Source organism: Phascolarctos cinereus, unplaced genomic scaffold (assembly GCF_003287225.1).
Source record: "Phascolarctos cinereus isolate Bilbo 61053 unplaced genomic scaffold, phaCin_HiC Scaffold_726;HRSCAF=1367, whole genome shotgun sequence".
In the NCBI taxonomy this organism is placed as follows: Eukaryota; Metazoa; Chordata; class Mammalia; order Diprotodontia; family Phascolarctidae; genus Phascolarctos; species Phascolarctos cinereus.
This window is the reverse complement of record NW_027556098.1, coordinates 113291222-113306601: the sequence shown is the minus strand read 5'-3', so window position 1 is coordinate 113306601 and position 15380 is coordinate 113291222. Positions and strand designations below refer to the sequence as shown.

General features: G+C 39.8%; 1 protein-coding gene across 1 annotated transcript in view; it reads left to right on the top strand.

Annotated features, from left to right (window-relative positions):
* The window catches only part of LOC110208093 (solute carrier family 15 member 2-like), a 96306-nt gene that overhangs the window by 26644 nt on the left and 54282 nt on the right, over positions 1-15380 (top strand). The window contains 2 exon segments of the mRNA XM_020985912.1: positions 3664-3759; positions 14590-14593. Of these exon segments, the coding sequence (XP_020841571.1) occupies positions 3664-3759; positions 14590-14593 (100 nt within the window).

Here is a 15380-nt window from a genome sequence, read left to right as displayed (position 1 = left end):
CTCACCTTCTCCCGTTTCCCCTTCCACTGCAAGAGACTTTTTTTTGTGAGATAATTTACCGCATTCTACCTCTCCCTTTCTTCTTCTCCAGTATAATCCTCTCTCATCCCTTAATTTTATTCTCCAGATATGACCCCTTAATCTTCAACTCACCCTGTGCCCTCTATCTATCTATCTACATATACATACATATAATTTTTTTCCTCCAACTACCCTATACTGACAAAGGTCTCATGAGTTATAAATATCATCTTTCCATGCAGGAATGTTAACAGTTCAATCTTAATAAGTCTCTTATGATTTCTCTTTCCTGTTTACCTCTTTATGTTCCACTTGAGTCCTGTATTTGAAAGTCAAATTTTCTATTCAGCTCTGGTCTTTTCATCAAGAATGCTTGAAAGTCCTCTATTTCACTGAATGATCATTTTTTCCCCTGAAGGATTATACTCAGTTTTGCTGGGTAGGTGATTCTTGGTTGTAATCCTATCTCCCTTGCCCTCCAGAATATTATATTCCATGCCCTGCGGTCCTTTAATGTAGAAGCTGCTAAATCTTGTGTTATCCTGATTGTGTTTCCACAGTACTTGAATGTTTCCTTCTGGTGCTTGTAATATTTTCTCCTTGACCTGGGAACTCTGGAATTTGGCTATAATATTCCTAGGAGTTTTCCTTTGGGGATCTCTTTCAGGAGGAGATCTGTGGATTCTTTCAATTTCTATTTTGCCCTCTGGTTCTAATATCAGGGCAGTTTTCCTTGATAATTTCTTGAAAGATGATGTCTAGGCTCTTTTTTTGATCATGGCTTTCAGATAGTCCAATAATTTTTAAATTCTCTCTCCTGGATCTATTTTCCAGGTCAGTTGTTTTTCCAATGAGATATTTCACATTGTTTTCTAATTTTTCATTCTTTTGGATTTGTTTACTGTGTCGTGATTTCTCATAAAGTCACTATCTTCCAATTGCTCTATTCTAATTTTTAAGGAAGTATTTTCTTCAGTAATCTTTTGGGCTTCCTTTTCCATTTGGCCAATTTTTCTTTTTAGGGCATTTTCTCCTCATTGGCTTTTTGGACCTCTTTTGCCATTTGGGTTAGGCTATTTTTTAAGGTGTTATTTTCTTCAGTATATTTTTGGGTCTCCTTTAGCAAGCTGTTGACTTGTTTCATGATTTTCTTGCATCACTCTCATTTCTCTTCCCAGTTTTTCCTCTGCTTCTCTTACATGCTTCTCAAAATCCCTTTTGAGGTCTTCCAAGGCCTGGGACTGATTCATATTTTTCTTGGAGGCTTTGGATGTAGGAGCTTTGACTTTGTTGTCTTCTTCTGGTTGTATATTTTGATCTTCTTTTTCACCAAAGTAAGATTCTATGGTCTGACTTTTTTTGTGCTGCTTGCTCATGATCCCGGCCAACTACTTGAGTTTTAAACTCTTTGTTAAGGTAAGAGTCTGCTTCCAATGTGGAGAATGTACTGTCCCAAGCTTAGGGGGTTTGTATAGCTGTTTTCAGAGATACTTGTAGGGGCCTGTAAATTTTCAGTTCTTCCAAGGTGGTATGATAAGGGGCGAGGTGTTTACTCCTTTCCTGGCCTGTGACCACAAATATTCCTTTCTGTTCTGTGACTGTGAAGAGGGGTTCCTCTCCACAGCCAGTCCAAGCTCCACCACACCAGCGTTCCTCCTCACCCCAGCACTGCCGCCTAGAACTGTGACCCAGATCCAAACACGGGCAAAGCAAGGGTTTCCTGCCTCAGCACTGGCAAAGAGATCCCTGCAGTCCCTCTCTGATCAGCCACTGGATTCCCCCTCAGTCTGTGGGCTGGAAGCTCGGGGAGCAGCTGCCCTCCCCAGGGCCACTCTCTTGGGGAATGGAGCTGAAACCCCACCTTCCTGTCTCAGCACCAACAGAAACAGCCTTTTCCCACTGACCTTCTAAGTTGTCTTTGGCATTGGTGGATTGAGGAGTCTGGAAACCGCCACAGCTGCCTGTGATTCAGTCCTCTGAGGCCTGCTCCAGGTTTGCTGCGGCCTGTGCGCCCACTCCGCGCTGCGCTGAGCTCCCAGCCTGGTGCGATACACCTTTGCGATCAATCATCCAGGTTGTCTTGGACTGGAAATTTGTTTCACTCTGTCTTTTTGTGGGTTCTGCTGCTTCAGGATTTGTTTAGAGCCATTTTTGATGAGTGTTTGGAGGGGTTTGGAGGAGAGCTCAAGCAAGTCACTGCTTTCACTCCACCATCTTGTCTCCGCCCCCCTCTGTTTAACATTTTTTAATCAATGACTCTGAAGATGTAAATGTCACGCTTGACTACACTTGCTGATGACACTGATATGAGAAGGAAACATATACATTAGATGACACAATCAAGATTCAAGAATATTCAGGTTGAGACAATGGCCCAAATATAACAAAATGAAATTTAGTAGGGATTTAGATAAAGTTCTGTGCTTGAGTTCAAAAACTCAGCTACAAAGTGAGAAGGTGGGGGGAGGCAAAGCTAGACAACATTTGTATGCAAAGGACTGCAAGCTCAGGAAAACCAGTGTAATGTGGTCACCCAATAGGTTGATTCAGTCTCAGGCTGCAGTAATAGATGTATCCAGTGTAAGGGAGTGCTTTGTACATGACAGACCATGTCTAGAAAATTGCATTTAGGTCTGGACGTCACATTTTAGGAGAGATGATGAAAAGTTGGAGCACATTCATGAAAGGGCAACTATGATGATGAGATGGTATAATATGAGGAACCGTTTAGAAGCTGATGATATTTAGCCAGGAATAGAGAATACTTAGGAGAGAGAAAGAAATTATTTGCAAATATTTGAAGGGTTGTCATGTAGGAAAGAGATTAGACTTATTCTGTCCTTGGTCCCAAAGGGCAGAGCTAGGGCCATTAGGTAGAATGGGAAGGGAAGTGAATTTGAGCTTAATATAAGTAAGTCCTTCCTAATCATTAGAGTTGTTAAGAAGTGAAACATGAGGAACCTTCATAAGTAGTGAGTTCCCCATCCCTGTAGAGAGCCAAGAATAGAGTGGTCATTTGTGGTGGTTATTTTAGAGAGGAATTTTGTTTTGGGTGAGTGCTTAACTATGTGGTCTTTAAGGTCCTTTTCTATTCAGAGACTCTTTTCTTCTATGTAGCTTTCTCTGACCCATCCCTATAGGCTTGTGTAACTCATCTTTCAATCTTCCTACTATGTTTCTTCTGTTGAGCTCTTTCTTTCTCCTCACTTCAGCTTGGGCTAGAAATATTTCATTATATAGTATATGCCCTTTCATGACTGAAGGAAAGTAAGAATAGGAAATGGAAGACTGAAGATGGGGGAAAAATACTGGATTTGAGTAGCTGATGTGTTGGGTTTATTTGGAAACTTGAGGGACAGAGGAATGAGAAGTGGGGCCAAAATAGTCATGTGTTTTCTCAATGAAATAGAGACTCCCCTTCCTTTTGATGAGCCCTTCAGTTTGTTCTTCATGAGCCAGTGCCCTTCCCTATTGTTTCTCCAAAGAGAAATCTATCTCTGTCATCATCTCTTTGACCCCAAAGGGACTTTGTTTGGTTGTCATGGATGAGAAATGGGAAAGAAGGGCCAATACACTGAGACTAAGCATACTAATGAAATGTGAAAGACCATCACTGACACAGTCTTCATCTTTCCTTGGCAGGATCCTCTTTATGTCAGGATTCTCCCTGATTGCCTTAGGATCAGGAGTCATTAAACCCTGTGTTGTGGCCTTTATTGGAGACCAGTTTGAAGAAGAGCCTTTTTTATTAGACTCACTTTTGGAAATTAAATTTAACTGTGAGTTTTATGACCTTTTGGTTCTTTTAATTCAGCAATGGATTTTTGGAGCACGTAATCTACCACGTCATAAAATGCAGTATTTACATATGATACTGTCCTGAAGTCATGACAGCATTAACCTGTCATAGAGCTTAACCTGAAACATAAATAACACTTTGATTCTCCAGACTGGAAGTTAATTATTTAAAGTTATTCTCCCATGACATGAAAATATACATCATCATAATATACAGTGGCTTTGTTTTCCATTTTGATTGGTCTACATGACAGGTTACATGAAAGAGCAAATACATTTTAGATTAAAGTCATTTAGATAATAAGAAAGGAACATAATTAATTCTGAGGGAATGATAATAGAACTAGAAGGAACCTTGAAGAGATCATCTTTTCAAGCCCTTTATCTTCAGGCAGGTAAACCACCTAAGATTATCCTATTTTCTTTTTGAAGGCCTTTAGGGATTTTCATGTTTTTTCTCATTATGCTAGTAGTATCACCCTGACATTAAAAAAAATTTTTTTTGTTCAACAGAACAAAGAAAGCGAGAATTATAACGAATCAATTGTCCATTCAGCTCAGTATTCTAGCTTTGACAGTGGAACCTAAGGACACCATGATCATTTGCTACCATGATTTTGACTTCAAAAACTTAAGGATATTTATTTCTAACTTCCTCACTTTAACAATAATTTTTCTTAGAGTATTTCAAATGTACAAACACACATTACTACAGTATACTAGTGATTTTTAGAGTTTTAACTTCGTTTTCATTTTTTAAAGGCCACTGGACTACAATCTGCCTTTACTAGCTTTCTTGTCTCCTTGGCATTTCTCCATTGTGCTAATGTCCCATGAAATATACCCATTTGTCTTTGAAGTGCCTACAAATCTTTCTTTAATTTGTCTTGCCATGCTTTGAACAGTTAAAGCTTAAAACAAAAACCTTTGTAAGCCTTTCTCCCCTTGTAGCCCAAAAGAACCTCTTATAAATTGCTGAAGGCAATTCACAGTATTTCAATAGTAGACCCCAGTGCTTTTTCATCTTTCTCCCTCATTGATTCAGCTCTAAATTTGGAAACCACTTCACAAAACTCTGGGATTACCCAACAATGGCCTCCTTTCAGAAGAAGCCTGTGAAAAGTGATCTGAGCTATTGAGCTGAGGGAATTTCCTAAGAAAATAGCCCTTTACACCAGATAATCGGCTTTCCCAATCCCAAAAGGTCTTTGCACTATTTATGTTTCTTTTAGGTAGAAGAACCATGGTTTGTCTAAAATAGTAGAGGAAATCACAGGAAGGCAAAAAAAAAAAGTAAAGAAAAAAAATTTATTTCAAAAGAAAATCATTATTTGGAAAAAACGTTCCTCTTCATTCCACTCTCCCCCTTTTACTAAAGGCATTCTTTTAGTAGAAAATTCTGACTAGAAAAGGCTGAATATAAAGTTTAAGGCAGCAGGGGAAATGTGACTTTTGAAAGTCATCTAGAGAGAATAGCATGCCTACTTATAGAAAACTAGAGGAATCAATAGCCAGCAGAGCAGCTGATGAGTAGGGCATTAGTCAGTTGAATCCATCGATCTGGGGTACTGAAGAGAAATTAAGCTGCTTTCGGATATATGTATTGTGAGTTGGGAATGGGGAGTGTGAGGGCTACCCAGGGGCATTAGGGTCAGTGTGGAAGGAATAGGCAAGCTTTCAGAATAAAAAATCCTAAGCTTCTGGAAAGCAGCTACAATTCAGACAAAATGTTAACCTTCTTGGCTTTTTTGGACTCCCTATATTTTTTTGCCTCCCTAATTTTTTTTAGCAGATTCTTTTAGCTTTGTGCTCTGACTGGCAGTTTAACTCCTGCAGTGGTAACCCAGTCTTTCTGGCATTGTCCTAGTCAAGCTTTTAGATTATATCCTCTCACCTCCCATCCTTACCCTCATCCCCCTAGCAAGAATTGTCTTGCTGAAGAATTCCCTAATTACTAGGGTGTACAAATTTGGGTGCTACCTAACATCAAAGTTTGATAGTCATTCCCAGATTGTGAAGTAGTGCAGTGATCATCTAGGGTCCCTCCCTCACAGAAAGCCAGAGGAACACAAATATTACATGAGCTTCTGACTACCTTTCCCAAGAGGTTGGACATTGTGGGCCATAGGTAACAATACAGAAATGCAAAGACTATTAAGCCCCTGCAGCTAAGCTCCTCTGAATCTTACCTGGCTGTTTCCTCACATACTCTTGTACCTACCTGCATAGCATCAAAAGTTGGCCATTCAGACATTCATCCGCCAGTGTTGTTCTTCATTACTAACTACTCCTAAATACTTTCCCCCACTAACATGCCTCTGATCTCAAGCATGCTGTTAACACTGGGATCTCATTCTTCCTCAGTCGTGTATTATCCTGCCCCAAACAGGAACTAGTAGACTAGAACTCCTCCACTGATTTAGCTATTATAGTTTGTTTTAAATCTAGGAAAGGGATATAAAGTCATAGTTATTAAGATATGTGAGAAAGGATATGTAAATATCTTGTGATCATTTGATCAATAATGATGAAATAGTATAGGATACTAGCCATATGAATATTAAAATTCTCCTTTAACCTGTCTGGTGAACAATTTTGTGGTTCAATCTATATGTGTCACTGATAATTTAAAAAAAAACTTTGATATCTTCTCTCTTTTTTTCTAACAGTTTCCATATACTTGGCCAATTAGAGGCTTTGTTTTGTTTGACTATATATATTAGTAAGAGGGGTTTTGTTTTTCTTTCTTTCTTTCTCATTTGGGGAGGGGGGCAAAGAAGCCAGGTTTTTGTTTATCATAAAAATGAAATAAAATTTAATTGAAAAAACTCCAAACAGCTTTCATAAAAATACTTCAAAGAATAGTAGTACTCATATAGAAGATACATCATTTTAATTATTTATTATTCTGGATCTTTCCAAGCTCTGTTATTTCATTTTGGAAAAGTTGAAAGAATTATATCAAAGTATTCAGGATGTAAACATATTATAGTTTATTATAAGGGTAAGATCAGGCTTTTTTGTTTGTTTCGTTTTGCTTCCAGAAACATTCCTAATGAACCCTGGGATTTCTTTTTTAAATTAGCTCATAGTCACAGCTCAGCCCCAAATATATAGTCTTTTAAATATTTGGATTCTATTTTTCCTACAAATACCAATGTTGAAAGTCCTTTCTTCATCTCATCACCTGTTCTCACATATGTGATAGTATCTGTGACCTCTGCCTTGATATATACATTGAGGAAAAGAGTATGGTCTTAGGAATGTCAGCTCAAGCCCACGGCAAGGCTGCCTCCTGGGGCACCACGTCATCACTGAGTTTCTCATTCATTTTCTACATGCCATGACCTTTGGGCAACTTGCCTCTGTAGACAAACCATATTTATGCCAGGAAATGCACACGAAATAAATACAGCTGGCTATTCTTCTTGAATAACTAGTTTAGCAGCAGAACACAAAGGTGTATTTGAAGGGTAAGGCACTTCCAAACCATAATGACCTCATTGTCTCTTTGGCTGGAAGATCCTGCTTTCCTTTTCTTTCCTCCATTGTACTTGTTTACTCTTTGATGTCAAAATTATGAGGCCAATATAAGGATTAAACAACAACAGTGCTGTCATAGCCTAACTAACTGCAGCTTCTGCTGAAATGGAAGCAACAGGACAGCTTCCCAGGGTGTCAGCTGGGATCCTTATATCTTGGCAGGGCTACAGGTTACGTCTTTAAGTACATAAAAGGTGGGATTATAGTACCCACATAAGGCAGATCAAATGAGATAATGGATATGAGAATGCTCTACAAAGTACACAACGTCCCACCACTAAAAGGAACTATTAAACATTTGTTGCCCAGCCGGTCATCTTGACTTTTGTCTTACCACTGATCTTTGATGACTTTGGAAGAAACTATGAGGCTGACAACTTTGCCCAGCTCTTCCTCACCCAAATCCAATTCACCCTCATGATGTCATTGGTCCTCTTCAAGAATGAAAGATGTACAGCAATCATCACAGTTTAAACTAGGCTAACCTCCTTGCTTTAGTAATAGTATCCTCATGTTGGATATAGGTCAGGAAGTGACAGAACATCTCAATGCCTTCAAATTCTCTCGACTTGTTCCCATGTCCAGGCTTTTGAACTCACCTCTCTTCTCTCCACCCAATCTATTAGATAATACCATTGATCCCCGTTTTACTTATAGTCCCAAATATTTTGGATTTCATCTTCTTCATGCCTGCTTAGATAGGGAATGATCCTTCCTGTTGTTGTAATGACCACTTTGGTGAACATACTGGCTTGAGAAAATAAATATGGAATGTGGGGAATGTGAATCTTTCACTGTCAAAAGCTCAGAATCCTGTGGTGTAGAGAGTGGAAGAGAAATATTGCATATTCTAGGGAGATTTCCTTTCCATCTTCAAGGAGGGAACCAGTGATAGCAATTCTGGGGTGGGGAAAGTCCTTAGTGTTATCAAGAAGTAACCAGAGTACTTGAAGGGTAAGGCACCTCCTTTAGTGCATTAGTCTGGAAGTTGGCCTGGGTTCTGTGAGCATGGCATCTTGGAAAAAGAGGCAGAGTATACATTTCTTTCTTTCTTTCTTTCTTTCTTTCTTTCTTTCTTTCTTTCTTTCTTTCTTTCTTTCTTTCTTTCTTTCTTTCTTTCTTTCTTTCTTTCTGGCAATTGGGGTTAAGTGACTTGCCCAGGGTCACACAGCTACTAAGTGTCAAATGTTTGGTCCGAGTCTGGATTTGAACTCAGGTCCTCCTGACTTCAGGGCTGGTGCTGTAACCACTGTGCCACCTAGCTGACCCCAAGAGTGTACATTTCTTGTGTGTAGCAGCATGATAGTTGAAAGGGAGAGGGGAGGACCAATGGTTTCAAAGAGAGTATGTTCAGAATAAGCATAGATGAATGTAGATATTGAGCCATTTGAAGTATGTTTTAAAGTAATGAGGTGGAATGTGTAGTTTAAAGCCATGACAGTGGGACACAAGAAACAATACAGAAATGCAAAAATTCATTTTGGGGGTGTCCTGAGAAAGTTGGGATAGGCAAGTTCAGAGGCTGAGGGCTTGAGTCCGGTGGTATATTTCAGGAGTGACCAGAAATGAGTGGACGCTTATAGTTATTGGGAGTTTACTGTGGAGCTTCTTTGTGTGAACATTCCACCCACTCATCCCTTGCCTTGTGTACCAGCATGGAGCAAATGGGGTAGAAAGGCTGAGAGATAAGATTTTATACAGTCTTAACTTATCTGGGCAGCTGAGATTTTTGCCTACAGGTTTCTCTTTTAAGGAAAGCACTTTTTTTTTTTTGCTGTGCAGACTCATAGAGGACATGGACAGGAGCCACATAAGATAGGCAGGTAAGGGTGGGTTGTGATCTGTATCATTGAGGTAACATCCATATCAAGGAGATCAGAAATCCATTTACATTTATCATGTAAATCCTGGGAAGGCCTTGGCATTAAATAGGTAGAATAGTATATTGTAGCCTTTCCTGGTTTCTCATTTGTAGTCGTGGGTCTCAATTCTTTCCTAATTTTTCTGCTACCTCTTCCCCCACCCTTTTTTCCATATTTAAGTTCATTTTGCCACCTCAACAATAGCCTTCAAATGTGTATTTCTCTCCCACCCTCCCCACTGCTAATGCCCTGCCACAGTAGGTAGTTGTTGAGCTTTTTCTATTTATCTACCAACCAGGCAGTGATATGGAATAGAGCCATGTGCAATTTGGAATTGCAATCTTCCTAGGTAGAATGAGTGATAGTGTTTTTGATGGACTCTATTTTGGACCAGCAGAGAGCCCAGTTGTACAAATGTGCCATGTGGTATCATAAAAACTGTTGTCTTGATTAATTTGCCTCATTAACCTATTTGCCTATAAATGACCATCTGTCATGATTAGGAGCTGCATACTCTTTGGTTAGTCTATCTAAAATTTGGTTGAAATTATGGTTTCTGGTTTAATATGATCTACATAGGGAGTTCATGCACTATTTCCCTTGGTAAATACCAGATAATTTGGGGAACAGGTGGCAAATGTATGAGGAGATGAGCTAATATACCCCAGAAAAGTGATAAACATACCTTAGGATGGTAGAATGGGGATAGGTCTATTGTAAAGTCTAAACCTTCAAGATACCAAGGTAATGGAGATAATTAACAATGGCTAGAGGAGACACATTATTCAACCGAACATATAAACATCAACATTCCTACTTCATCATTCAGCTGAAATCTGAAGACCAGCGTCTTGTTGGTCCGTTGTTATCTCTTGCATTCTGGAATGAGTCATGATCTCAATACAGCCACCAGTAATGTTGGCATATGAGTCCTAATTTCTTCCAAGCATCCTGCCAGCAAAAGATTTTTGATATACTCATGAAATTTCTTTTCATCATTATGATAGTAAGGCAGCTTGCCCCTGGAAACATAACTAAGGCTTCCTATTATCTACTCCAAAAGACTATGTATTCTTGTTACAATCTCGTGCTTACAGCAGGAACAGAGTACTTGCTTGAACCAGTCATTTTCATTAGCCCTGCTAGCACACTGGACAATTTCACAACTGTTGCCTTAGTCCTCCCATCCCACTACTAGCTTACCACCTACACACTGCTCTCTGATCCCTGAGAAAACTCCATCCTTATTCCGTTTAATGATTGATGAGTCTGCCTGGAATCTTCATATAGTGAGGAGATGTAAATCTGCCTGAACTGATTGTTTAGTAATTAATATACTCCCATCTTATCACAGAATCCCCGTCCCAGTAATCTTGAACTAACAACTATAATTGTTCAATAAGGAACAGCTGTCCCCCATTTCATACGGCATGCTTGCTAGTACTTATCCCCTAGCCACAGTCCCGCACAAGATTGACCTGACCTAGTTTCCTGCTGATGGCCTCTCATTCTTGACCACCATTTTCAGCATTGGTTGCACTTCATTCATTCTCCCAAATCATCATCATGGTAGTGGGGTCAGAATACTCCTTGCTCCCATTGTCCCTTCCAGATTTTCCCTCTACCACCATTATTCAGTAACATTTCTTCCTTTGAGATTCATTCAAACCGTGTTTATCATGTAATCAAGGTTCTTGAAGCTATTGTGTACTGATCTCTAGAATACTCCCCATTATCCTTCAATGAATTCAATGCTTGACTCATAGTCCTTTCTCCTCAATTTCTTTCCTAATATTAGGGCATTTCAACATACATATGGATACTCAAACACCTTAACCTCCTAGTTACCCAACTTATTCATTTTCCCACAACTCCTCCTCCACCCTATCTCAACCACATAAAGAAAGGGTGCTGCCCTTGACCTTGCCATCATCCATGAGTCTTCCCAATTCCATGTCCATGAACTCTGAAGTTCCTCGATCTAATCATAATCTTTTGTCATTCTACCATTCCCTCTGTCATACAACTCTTAACTTTGTTCTTCGTCCTCACTTATGATCTCCAATTCCTCTCCCTCTCATTTCTTTCCCAGATAATCACCCCTGCAATAGCTACGTTTTCCTATTTCCCTCTTGATACTTCGGTAAAAAAAAAAAATCATGAACTGTGCTAACTGGGCCCATTTATTTTATATAATATCAACTGGGCAGCTAGGTGGCACAACGTATAGAGCACTGGGCCTGAAGTCAGGAAGATTTCTCTTTATGATTTCAAATCTGACCTCAGACACTTAGTAGCTGTGTGACCCTGGGCAAGTCACTTAACTCTGTTTGCCTCACTTCCTCATCTGTAAAAATGCCCTGGAAAAAGAAATGGCAAATCACTCCAGTATTTTTGCCAAGAAAATCCCAAATGGGGTCATGAAGAATCAGGCATGACTGAACAGCACCAGCAACAAAATAATCTCAACTGGACTAATTGTAGCAAGGCAATCCTTTTATATGTTTCTAATCAATTCATTTCCCCACTCTCCACAGTGACTTTTTCTAAATCTTTTTGTCTCTCCTCAAACCAATCATAGCTTCCCCTTACTTCAACCCTCTCAGCTGAGATCCTTGCCTCACATTTCACTGAAAAATCAAGGCCGTTCACAGAGAGCTCTCTCTTCTCCCCTTCTCATCTCACATCACTGAAATACCTTCGCTATGATCTCTTCCTTCACCCCTGATGCATATGAAGACGTGGTCCTTCTCCTTACCAAGAAAACCTTCTCTACATGGGCAAGTGATCCCATTCCATCCCATCTTCTCCAGAAGATTGCCTTCATTATAATCCCTATTCCCTCCCTGACTACCACCTGCTTCCTTGTCTCCCCTCTCCTTAAAAACAAACACAAAAACCCTTATTTTATCCATTCCTTGCCACTAGCTATCATCCTATAGTTTTCATCCCTTTCATGCCTATAGTACTTCAGAAGACCATCTACATTTGGGGCCTCCACTTCCTTTCCTCTCACTCTCTTAATTCCCTGCAGTCTGACTTCCTGCCTCACCATTCAGCTGAAATTCATCTCAGCAAAGTAACCATTGATCTCTTACTTGACAACTTTAATGACCTTTTCTTAACTTTCAACCTTTTTATCTTTTTGATCACTCTCTTCTCCTTGATAATTTTTTCTTAGGTTTTTCCAACACTGTTCTCTCTTGATTCTCTTCCTACCAGGCTGACCACTTTTTCTCAATATCCTTTGTGGGATCTTCATGAAAGTCATACCCACTAACTATGTATTAGTGCCCAAGGCTATTTTTTGGCCCATTTCCTTTCTCCTTCTGTACTATTTCTCTTGGTGAGCTCATCAGCTTCCATAGATTCAGTTATTATCTCTGATCTGTTTGCCCAGCCCTAACCTCTCTCCTGACCTCCAGTGTCACATCTCCAAATGCTTATTGGACATCTTGACTATGTATTCCATAGACATCTTAAACTCAGTACGTACAAAACTGAGCTCATTTTCTTTCCCCTAACCATCTCTTCTTCTCTAATTTCCCCATTATTATTTAGGGTACCACCATCTTCCTAGGCACACAACCTAGGTATCATCTTTAACTCTTTACTCTCTCTAACCCCGTGTCCTGCCCATATCCAGTCTATTACCAAGTCCTATTAACTCTACCTTCACAACATCTCTCATATATAATGCCTTCTCTCTTCTGACACTTTTACCACTCTGGTGTAGGCCCTCATCATCTCATGCCTGGACTATTGCAGTAGTCTTCTGGTTCATCTTCCTGCCTGAAGTCTCTCTCCACTGTAGTCCATCCTCCATTTAGCTGTCAAGTTGCTCTTTCTAAAGTACAGGTCTGACCATATCACTTTCCTGGTCAATAAACTCCATTGGATCCCTACTATATCCAGGATCAAATATAAAATGATCTGTTTGGCTTTTAAAACCCTTCATAACATGGCCTCTTTCTACTTTTCTAATCTTCTTACCACTTATTCTCCCCTTCAAATACTCAGTAATCCAGTGACACTCATCCTTGCTTTCCTCCTACGTTACTATCCATTTCCTAAGTCTGAGTATTTTTGCTGGCTGTTTCTCCTGCCTGGAATATTCTACTTCCTCACCTTTACCTCCTGGCTTCCTTTGTTTCCTTCAAGTTTCAACTAAAATCTCACCTTCAGCAAGAAGACTTTTCTCATCTCCCTTAATGCTAGTGACTTCCCTCTGTTGATTCCAATTTATCCTACCTATATCTTATACATCATTCTTTACGGATTGTCTTTTCCATCAGGTTGTGGGCTCATTAAAGGCAGGGGCTATTTTCACCTTTCTTTGTGCTTGGCCCAGTCCCTGGCACATAGTATATGCTTGTGGACTTAGGATACCAGGAAATCACCAGGAAAACCCCTCAAATCCCTATTAGATCCTCATTGAAGGTAGAAACTCCCAAATAGTAAAGTCAGCTCAGTTGAAGGGAGGCTATAGTGGAAGTATACGTTAGAAGATATCACTTTTATGTCCTGTGCATCTATATCAACCACAGAGGGGTCATGGGAACCTAGATACATAAGCTTAGGAGCCAATGTAAGCATTTCTTGAGTTCACCAAAAGACGCCTCTCTTGCAGGTGTCTAGTAGGAGGCCTTTGCAGACCTTATCAGGCTAGTAGGAGGGTGTCACACACCTTCATAGTTTACAGAAAACTTTAAGCATATTGTTTTGTTATGATGGAAGGGGATTATGAGTACTAGCAAGACTATGAAGGAGATAAGGTGGCTTTCCCATATTAAGGTGTCAATGTACAATTATCCCTTCCACATTAGGTTAGGGGCACAGCACCCCTGTAATCTGGAAAATCTGCATAAAAAGTTTTGGCCCCACCTTTGTCAGAGAAGTCTGAATTATTATGCTATTAAAAGATAAAATATGTTGATATTATATAATACTACACATATATTCTATGCATTTTTGAGTTTCTAAACTTTTTCTATCTCATCTGCTGGACTTCATGTGTCATCTGCGACTTCCACAAAACTCCCCCTAAAAATTCCCATTTAGTTTCTTATGCTGACCCATGACATATCAAAAACGTGCTGGGGAAGGTCATAGTGGAAGGTATAACTAATCTGAAGTTGCAAGGTCTGATCCTGGTTCTGCCACCAATTAGCTGAGCAGCTTTAGCAAATTATTGCACTTTTCTGAAATTTAGTTTCCTATCTGTAAAATGGAGGGCTTGATCTCTAATGTCCGTAAGTGAGAGGTGTGGTCTTCTATGGTTATGATGTCCTAGAATTAGGGGGCTTAAAATTTTTCCTCTGCGGAAGAAAGAGGAATGAGGTAGAACCTTGAGTCCTAGTTGGAGACACGTGATTAGGGGTTTGTGACCTGGTTCAATTTAGAAGATTTAGAAGCACAGCATCAAGCTCCTCTTTTACATCCTTCCTCTTTCTCTCACTCTTTTTCCATCTGGTGGCTGAAGGAGAGGGAACCCCCTCTTCTCTCAGAGACCACAGAGATTAGAGACTTAGTGGGCCTCTTCCAGCTTTTCCCTTTTCCAAGGTGATAACTTTAAGAGCAATGTCCTGGCTTCACTCTAGTGCTCTTCCTCTTACTTGATCTTCCTCCTGGTTGGTCATGGCGTAGCAGAAGCTTTTGGGGGTTCTAGTCCAAACTCGCTATTTGATCTCACTCTCTTCCTTTTCGTTTGTCAATTTCTCTTCTCCTTTCCCTATGTTGAACAGAAGACTTAGAGTATTAGTCCCACGTCTATCTTCTTCCCATCATATCACCCACAAATGTTGGGAAGTCAATGTGACTCCATATCTAGGCAGGCCCCACTGAGCTCAGTCAGTATTGATTGATTTGTATGCTCACCAGTAAACCAACAGGCTCCTTTAATGGTCCAGATGCTCGATAGTTAAAATTATATCTTATCTGTATTTATTGCCATTTTGATAATTTTTTCTACATGCATAAAGTGATGGCAGAGCCTATACTTGCAAACCTGTGTAGTATTCTACTACTTCCCGTTAAACTTCTTTCCTTTCCAAACAAAATCATAAATTTGTTTTCTGGGATTTAGCTTTATCAGTTTCCTGTGTCCACTGCCCCAGGGACCCTAGAATACTAGCTCTCAGAAGACTTGGGGTACAA